At 37.7% G+C, this 9,644-nt stretch overlaps 1 protein-coding gene across 1 annotated transcript; it reads left to right on the top strand.

The window, feature by feature from the left end:
• The first annotated feature begins 203 nt into the window (after positions 1–203).
• LOC120144568 (brefeldin A-inhibited guanine nucleotide-exchange protein 1-like) lies at positions 204–9,517 on the top strand. Its single transcript, XM_039158608.1, has 11 exons — positions 204–1,489; positions 2,195–2,512; positions 3,256–3,589; positions 3,818–4,243; positions 4,508–4,800; positions 5,543–5,816; positions 6,191–6,693; positions 6,868–7,189; positions 7,274–7,634; positions 8,096–8,787; positions 8,892–9,517. Exons 1-11 carry the CDS (start codon positions 432–434, stop codon positions 9,504–9,506), a joined length of 5,196 nt encoding a protein of 1,731 aa, XP_039014539.1. The 5' UTR covers positions 204–431; the 3' UTR covers positions 9,507–9,517.
• Positions 9,518–9,644: the final 127 nt, after the last annotated feature.

Below are 9,644 nucleotides of genomic sequence, written 5' to 3'. Positions count from 1 at the left end.
CCCAAAGTTGAAGAAAGTGTTGAAAATCTTGAGTGACTGTAGTGTGGGAGGACACCCTGGCGGTCAGAAGAGTGCTGGGAATCCCAGAGTTATAGTAATTACATTTAATCGTTATTATACTAATTTATTTATCTATTTTAATTTGAATTACAATGCTGATTTTTTTTTACGGAAATGTGCTGAATGTGATTGAAAATGTAAGTTCAAAATAAAATAGTAAAGCGTGTACGGTGGCGCGAAGATTTAGTTATTTCCAAAATAGAAGTGAAGAACATAGGCTCCCCACCCGCCGCTGCCTCGCTCTCTCTCTATATGTTTCTTTTTATTTGATTTGATTCTTTCTCAGGCATTTTAGTTCCTAATGGATTTCCATTTCAACCAACGCCGATGCGATATTTCACCGATTTGAACACCATTAGTTCAGGGCCGCGATGTCAGTCTCCCAAACGCTCGGTGGTCCGTCGAGATGTGGCCGCGTTTTGGGACCATCTCTCGACAAGATCATCAAAAATGCCGCTTGGCGAAAACACTCTCACATCGTTTCTTCGTGTAAATCCACTCTCGAGAAGCTTGACACTCTCTCCGACACCGGATTATCCGATCCGAAGTCTCATGTACTCGGAATTTCCTCGTCCGACGCTGATTTTGTCCTCGCCCCTATCCTCCTCGCCCTCGACTCGAATTACATCAAAGTCGCCGAGCCGGCACTCGAATGTATATTCAAATTGTTCTTCTCTCTCGGCATCGTTCGCGGCGAGATCGATAGCAAGGCCTCCAATCCGATCCTGTACAAAATTGTCGAAAGCGTTTGCAAACTGGGTGGCATTGGTGATGAATCGGTCGAGCTTCCTGTGCTACGTGTTTTACTCTCCGCCGTTCGATGCCCTTGCGTTTTGATACGTGGCAATTGCTTGATTCACGTCGTTAGAACTTGTTATAACGTATATTTAGGTAGTTTAACCGGAACCAATCAGGTATGTGCTAAGTCAATTTTAGCTCAGATTATGCTTATTGTATTCTCCCGAGCGGAAGAAGATTCCATGGACATTTCAATCAAAACAGTGTCGGTTAATGAACTTGTAGAGTTCACTGATAAGAATTTGAATGAAGGAAGCTCAATTTATAACTGTCAGAGTTTTATTAGCGATGTTATGAATGCTAGCGAAGGGGTTCCAGATTTGAAGCTTTCTCAGCCGATTATGGTTCGGGAGTTGCAAAATGGAGAGATTAAGTGGTCGAAAGGGGAGCAAAATGAGGAGGTTGAGGAGGAAGAGATGAAGGAAGGGACGGAATCAGGTTCTGGTGTGGTTAGTAGTAAAATTAGGGAGGATGGGTTTCATGTTTTTAGGAATTTGTGTAAGTTGTCCATGAAGATTTCCACAGTGGAGAATACGGACGATCAGGTCCTTTTGAGAGGGAAAACATTGTCTTTGGAACTCCTCAAGGTTATAATGGACAATGGGGGTCCAATTTGGCGCACAAATGAGAGGCAAGTCATTCTATACTCAGTTCAAGTAGGATTCTGGTCTTTCATTTCCATTTTTAAGACAAACTTATTATTTGATATGATTAGCTGTTATGGTTGCTTGCATGGTGCCATGTTACTCTGGGACTTAACTATTTTTTTCTTCACATAGTTCTTGGTCTCATTTTACTATGACTATTGTATTAGGAGCTTTAAAATGGTATTTAACATTTAGTCTTTGGATGTTTGTGTATTTTATCAAGACGTGGGTGTTACATGATTGAGTAGATGAAAAGATATTTAGGTTTCATATTCCTAAACATGCTAGGACACATATCCAACACCTCAAATTCGACATTGCTATGGGGTCTTGATACCAAGCAAGAGGGAACTTAAGAAATCCTGAATGAACCTGTGTTAGACACAGTTAATAGAAGATTACTGTACTCCCAATTCTGCGCAATATAACTCCCAAATTACTTTCTTTTCTAGTGCATATATACACAGGGTAGTGGGAGGAATTATCTGAAGAATCATTGCTTTGCTAATTTACAAAATAATAAGATAAAGGCTTCAAATAAACCGTCAATTATTTCTCTTTTAATTTATTTGTTTTTCTTGCAAGTTTTATACGTCATGTAGTGTTTGTGATAAATAACTTACTTGTTTTTATGCAGTCTTCAGTTAAATTTATTCTGGTGTTCTTGTATTCCGTGTTACATCATGCAGGTTTCTTAACGCTATTAAGCAGTATCTCTGCATATCGTTGTTAAAAAACACTGCATTGTCAGTAATGTCAGTTTTCCAGCTTCAGTGTTCTATTTTTATGAGCTTGTTAAAAAAATTTAGATCAGGTTTGAAAGCTGAAATTGGAATATTCTTTCCTATGCTTATCCTTCGTGTTCTAGAGAATATACTCCAGCCAAGTTTTCTACAGAAAATGACTGTCCTCAATTTGTTGGAAAAGATTGCTGGGGATTCACAGATTATCATTGATATATTTGTGAACTATGATTGTGACGTGGATTCACCGAACATATTTGAAAGGTATTCTTTTTTTTTTCCTAATAATTGTTAATGCAAGTGTTTGAAAAGAATGCTGCTTCTGTCTCCCCTAGTGTGTTTGTCATGTTAAATTTTCTATAGAAGCATCCAAAATTACATATAAAGTCTTTCATGAATTTGACACCTTTATCAATTTTTGAAAAAGGAAGGTGGTCAACATTGGAACTAACTCAAGTACCATTTATTGATTGATGTTCTCAGTGCATACTTTTTCTTCTTTTTCAAAAGAAAATTTCATACCGTTTTTAATTTCTTTTTCTGATTTTTCACTTGAGCAAAATATATTTAAAATTTTATAGTTCTTTCATATGTGAAATTGCATATGAATGGAAAGTCTTCTCCTAAATTTTGTATAAAGATTGAAGGTCAACATAGAAATTAACTTCAGCACCAGTCTTTGATGATTTCTCAGAGCTTGGTGCTGAAGTTAATTCCTATGTTGACCTTCATTCTTTATACAAAATTTAGGAGAAGACTTTCAATTCATATGAAATTTCACATATGACAGAACTATAATATTTTTAATATATTTTGCTCAAGTGAAAATTCAGAAAAAGAAATTAAAAAAAGTATGAAATTTGTTTAAAAAGAAGAAAAAGTATTCACTGAGAACATCAATCAATTAATGGTACTTGATGTATCATACTTTATAAGAGTTTTATTTCTTAATGTATCATACTTATACAATGTATTAAAACTCTTATAATTCCATCAGATATTTGCAGGATTGTCAATGGCCTCCTGAAAACTTCTCTAGGGCCGCCGCCTGGTTCAACCACAACTTTGTCTACTGTCCAGGATTTTTCTCTCCGGAATGAATCAGTGCTGTGCTTGGTTGGCATCATTAAAGCAATGGGAGCATGGATGGACCAACAGCTAAAGATAGGTGATTCTGACTTGCCCAAGAGCTTTGAGAGTGATTCTGCAGTAGAGAGACAATCAACCTCGTTTTCAGAAGATGGTGTTCTCCCTGATTGTGAGTTTAACCCAGAAATGAGTTATGAATTGTCACATGCTGCTACGCTTGAGCAGTGCCGGGCTTACAAGATTGAGCTCCAGGTTAGTTATTTCTTTATGTTGGGACAGAGCATTATTGTTTCTTAAAGTATCACATATTTATCTAGTACCGAAATTGTCACAGAGGCTGCCTTCATATATTATGATAATTTGCCATATTACGATCACTTCTATTCAGTCATGTATTTTTATGCAGCTTAATTTTATGTGTATTCTCTCCTTTTCTCTACAAGCTTTGTTTTACTGACAACTTTACTGGGTTACACGCAGAAAGGTGTCTCATTATTTAACAGGAAGCCATCCAAAGGAATCGAGTTTCTTATAAAAACCAAAAAAGTTGGCAACTCTCCAGAGGAAGTGGCTTCTTTTCTGAAGAATAACACTACCGGGCTTAGTGAAACTGTAATCGGTGATTATTTGGGTGAAAGGGAGGAATTTGCTTTGAGAGTCATGCATGCTTATGTGGATTCATTTAATTTCAAATCTATGGATTTTGGTGAAGCGATAAGGTTCTTCCTGCGTGGCTTCAGGTTACCTGGAGAGGCACAGAAAATTGACCGCATCATGGAGAAGTTTGCTGAGCGCTATTGCAAATGCAATCCAAACTCATTTACGAGTGCAGATACTGCCTATGTACTGGCATACTCTGTCATAATGCTCAACACTGACGCCCATAATAACATGGTCAAAGATAAGGTTTGCTTGTCAAAGCTGTTTTTGTTTCTTCAGCTTACCGTAAATTATGAGCTTTTGCTTTACATGCTAGCTTACATATATGTGTCCTGCGAAGAACCTTTTTGATATATTCTAGGCTCATAAGTCATTCCCTGCGTCAAAATTATTCCTGTCAATAGTAATGACTTTTCCTTGTACTCTTACAAATTGCGGTTTTAATTTTATGGATAAAGTTATAATAGATTTGATCATGTTCTCATTTCTATTATACGTTGCTTCTGTCAGATGACCAAGTCTGATTTCATTCGAAACAACCGAGGAATAGATGATGGCAAGGATTTACCTGAGGAATATCTGGGAGCTCTCTATGATCAGATTGTGAAAAATGAAATTAAGATGAATGCTGATTCTTCTGCTCCTCATAGCAAGCAGGCAAACAGCTTAAATAAGTTATTGGGTTTGGATGGTATACTCAATCTGGTCAGTTGGAAGCAAACGGAAGAAAAGCCTTTGGGTGCAAATGGGCTTCTTATAAGACATATACAAGAGCAGTTTAAGGCAAAGACAGGAAAATCCGAGTAAGTTCTTAATCTAATTTTCAAACTTTACTCATTTGAAGTTGATTGGTGAGCAAGGAATAGTAGAAATTTGCCACTTGTATGGGTCATATCAGTTTTGTCTTGGATCATAGTTTCAATTTGATAGTTTTGAGTTTTGACAGTGTATTCTTCCTTTGTACCATTTATCCGTGCACTTCAGATGATTTTCCACATTATGATTAGAGGGATAGTAGAACTTTACTCAGTGTTTGCTCGACTTACCAGAAAAAATAGTAATTGTTTAACACTCTATAATCATTTACTTATAAAAGAAGAAAAACATTTACAGGTTGTAAATTGAATCTAAATACAAGACTACATATCATTCACTCTTGTGAGTTTAATTGCTGCGGATTGCTAATCATTCATTCCCAAATCAAGGTGAATATCAGTGGTAGAGGGAGCGGGAACTGCAAAATCACAATTATATCATTGTCTTTGGGTTGCTGTTTATATTGCATTCTTCTGCATGTCATTGGTTGTGATAAGATGCTTGGATTTCATTGGATTTTAATTGATCCCGGGCATACAAGTCAGATAAATAAACAACTTGCATCTGAAGAAAAAAAAGGATTCAGTTCTTGTATGGCCCACTAGATAATCTCTCCGTCTTCTGTTTTCAAATTGAACTTTTTTCTTTTATCACCCCAAAAATTCTCGAAGACGTACTTCATATTACATAATATTTATAACTGTAGCCTTATTTTATTTGCTATTGCAGGTCTGTTTATCACGTTGTTTCAGATGTAGGAATCTTGAGGTTTATGGTGGAGGTCTGCTGGGGACCAATGCTGGCTGCATTTAGTGTCACTCTTGACCAAAGTGATGATAGACTTGCTACCACTCAATGCTTACATGGCTTTCGATATGCTGTGCATGTAACTGCAGTAATGGGTATGCAGACACAGAGAGATGCTTTTGTCACATCTGCAGCGAAGTTCACTTTTCTCCACTGTGCTGCAGATATGAAACAAAAGAATGTTGATGCTGTGAAGGTAAGTAGTATTTCTTTTCACATTTTGATAACAAAGAATGGAATCTCCCCCTGGTTTTCTCATATGATACGTCAGTGTACATTAGAATTGTTGCATCTGAATGCCTGCACATACAGCCTCCACTACAGATACCAAAAAATTCATTTGTTATCTGCATAATACTTATATGCTTTCTTGGTGTTACTTGGTTGTGCAACATTGATAGTCTAGTAGGTTGAAATGGAACAAAATTAACATAAGTTCTGATGGTTGAATAGAAAAAGTTCTTCACTTGTTTGTGAGAAAAGTAGGTTTGAAAAATTAAGGCATCAAATTTTGTTAGTTCTGCATGTTGCATGTTTATGGTACTCGTTGAAACATTTCACTTTATACAGGCAATAATATCTATAGCCATTGAAGATGGTAACCATCTTCAGGAAGCCTGGGAGCATATATTGACATGCCTGTCCAGAATAGAACATTTGCAACTGTTGGGAGAAGGGGCACCAGCTGATGCAGGCCTTTTACTTGTGCCTAGCACAGAAACAGATGAAAAGACAGCAAAATCTGTTGGTCTTCAATCTCTGAAGAAAAAAGGAAGCATCCGGAATCCAGCTGTAATAGCAGTTCTCCGAGGGGGTTCATATGATAGCACCACTGTTGGAATCAATAGTTCTGGACTTGCACCTCCAGAGCAGATTAATCAACTCATTGCAAACTTGAATCTATTAGAACAGATAGGAAATTCTGAGTTGAACCATGTTTTTGAACATAGCCAAAGGTTAAATAGTGAAGGAATAGTTGCATTTGTGAAAGCCCTATGCAAAGTTTCTATGTCGGAGTTGCAGTCTCCGACGGATCCTCGAGTTTTTAGCTTCACAAAACTAGTTGAAATTGTGTAAGAGTCTTACCTTTTCTTTCAATATAAATTTCCTTTAATGGTAGCTCCAACTTATCTCGATTTTTTAGCCTCACTGATAAATTTGCTGTCTCTCTCTGATGCATTCATCTCTCCATCACCCCTCCTTTGTGTGCCTATGGAAATTTCTTATTCTGCAATGTTCTATTTCAGGCATTACAATATGAACCGCATCAGATTAGTTTGGTCTCGCATGTGGAATGTTCTCTCCGATTTCTTTATTTCAGTTGGATTGTCCAAGAATTTGTCTGTAGCAATTTTTGTGATGGATTCATTGTGGCAGCTTGCTATGAAATTCTTAGAACACGAGGAGCTTGCAAATTACAACTTCCAGAATGAATTCTTGAGACCATTTGTGATTGTTATGGAGAAGAGCGAATCTACAGAAATACGGGAATTAATTGTTCGATTCATTTCTCAGATGGTCCTCAGCCGCGCTAGTAATGTCAAATCTGGATGGAGAAGTGTTTTTATGGTAAGCTAAGGGCTCATACAAGATATCAATTGTCGTGCAGCTCTGATAGCCTTTCTTTTCTCTCAGTTGTCATTTTTTTCTCAGGTTTTTACAGCTGCTGCTGCAGATGAGCAGAAGAACATTGCCCTGCTGGCTTTCGAGACAATGGGAAAAATAGTTCGAGAACACTTTCCTCATGTGACTGAAACAGAGGCAACCACTTTTACAGAATGTGTAAGATGCCTCATCAAGTTCACAAATAGCAGGTTTAATGGGGATATTAGCCTCAATGCTATTGCATTTCTCCGGTTCTGTGCCCTCAACATTGCTGAGGGAGAACTTGGTCGCACTGGCAAGAGCTCGGATGATGATTCATCTGTTTCAGTTGTAGATAAGGATGATCCAGGTGTACAAAGCTCGACTGATATTGATGATTATGTATCCTGTTGGGTTCCTTTGCTAACAGGTAACCTGCCAGTTTAGTTGCTTGCAAATCCTAAAACCTAGCTGTTACTGTAATAGTAGAACTAGAACACATTTGTATGTCATCTTTCCCTTGTTGCATTTTTCTTTTTGCTCCATCACAATCGCTTTCCCTTAAAGCCCCAAGTGATAAGTATAGTTGATTATATCATTGCCCGGAATCTTTCTTCCGTGGTTTCCTTTGCTTACATCCCACTGTTGTGGCTACCTTTCAACTATTAATCTGCACTGAGGTCTTTTTTGCCACACCTGATTGGATTGCATATATATTCCATCAAAATTACACCCAGTTTATGTAATACTCTTATTGCTTGAATGCCAATATATCTCATCTACATCTCTCTGAATGGCAATTTGATTGTTAGCACCTTTGGTTTTTCAATTCTGCAAAGATGAAGTGCTGTTCCTGTTTCCAATTTATAGAACTTTGATATGTTGTTTCAGGTTTATCAAAACTAACATCAGACTCGAGACCAGCCATCCAAAAGAGTTCGTTAAATGTGCTTTTTAACATCCTCAAGGATCATGGTCATCTTTTCTCACAAACATTCTGGATTAGTGTTTTTAGTTCTATCGTTCTCCCAATATTTAATGGCACATGCGAAAAGAGTGACATGGCAGTAAAAGACAAGCAGGATTCACCAACTTCAAAATCCCCGCATCCTGATGGAAGTACATGGGACACTGAAATTTCTGAATTGGCCGCACGCTGTTTAGTAGATCTTTTTATTTGTCATCACAGTGTACTGAGGCCTCAAATATCAAATGTGATATCGATTTTGATAGAGTACTTAAGAAGCTCAATGAAGAGTTCTGCAAACACTGCAGTTACAGCGATATCTCGTTTGACACGAGAGTTAGGGAGCAGATTTTCTGAAGATGAATGGAGAAAAATGTTTCTAGCTTTTAAAGAAGCAGTCGCATCAACGATGTCAGAGTTTATAACACTTATAAGAACCATGGATGACTTCAAATTGCCTGCCAATGCTCAATCCTATGCTAATATTGAAACAAGCTCCGATGATGAATTGATCAATGATGATGTTAAGGATCTTGAGGATGATAATCGGCAAACCATGGCCTCTGTGATTTCAGGAATGAAGAGTCATATCGCACTCCAGCTGCTCATGTCGCAGGTTCCGATTACTCGCTATATTATTGCAGGCTAATAATTGATGATTTTAGAATGCCATAGGAACATGTGACGAAATCATATTTGTTTTGTCTTTCACCATTTCAGGTTATAAAAGATTCGTGCAAAAAACATGTACAGTTCTTGTCAGCTGCAAACATCGACATCGTTGTCGAGATATTTTCTTCCATTGCATCACATGCTCAGCAATTGAACGCTGAGACTACTCTTCGAAAGAAAATACGAGTTGCATGCTCAATCTTGGAGCTCACTGATCCTCCTACAGTTCACTTCGAGAACAAGGCTTACAAAAATTACCTCTACTTCCTCCAAGATTCTATAAAAAGCAACACGTCAGTCTCCGCAGAGATGAACCTAGAATCACAACTTGTGGCGGTATGTGAAAAAATATTTCAGATATATCTCAACCATGCAGACTACCACTACATGCAACAGCGGAAATCAGAGGCGAAACCTCCGGTCACGCATAGGAGTGTTCCATTGGCTTTAGGTAAAAAGGAAGAACTGGCAGCTAGAAGGTGTTTACTGGTATTAGCACTGAAGGCATTGAGCGGTTTGGGAAGAGATTCTTTAAGAAAATACATGGCAAATCTGTATCACCTGTTGGTAGATCTTATCGGGATTGAGCACAGCTCCGGCGAAGTCGAAAGTGCTCTAACCAACATATTCAAGTCAGGTATAGGTCCAATAATAATGCAATAATCTATTATCCCTTACAATAGCAAATTGAAAATTTCATCAAAATTCGTAGCTTTGTAAGGTATTATCAAATTTTGTTTGTAAAAGTCATGATGATATGTTATCTCTCTTTGGAATCACATGTATCTGGAATTTATGCGA

This window comes from Hibiscus syriacus, unplaced genomic scaffold (genome assembly GCF_006381635.1).
Source record: "Hibiscus syriacus cultivar Baekdansim isolate YM2019G1 unplaced genomic scaffold, ASM638163v2 tig00110890_pilon, whole genome shotgun sequence".
Classification (NCBI taxonomy): domain Eukaryota; kingdom Viridiplantae; phylum Streptophyta; class Magnoliopsida; order Malvales; family Malvaceae; genus Hibiscus; species Hibiscus syriacus.
The sequence above is the reverse complement of the archived record's forward strand: the minus strand, read 5'-3'. Positions and strand labels throughout refer to the sequence as shown.

Bases quoted from the DNA above. Each gene is read 5' to 3' on its own strand.
- LOC120144568 (XM_039158608.1), top strand. From the start codon at position 432: ATGTCAGTCTCCCAAACGCTCGGTGGTCCGTCGAGATGTGGCCGCGTT. The intron at 2,513-3,255 runs GTATTCTTTTTT...AGATATTTGCAG, and splicing joins TCACCGAACATATTTGAAAG to GATTGTCAATGGCCTCCTGA. The intron at 4,244-4,507 runs GTTTGCTTGTCA...TGCTTCTGTCAG, and splicing joins ATAACATGGTCAAAGATAAG to ATGACCAAGTCTGATTTCAT.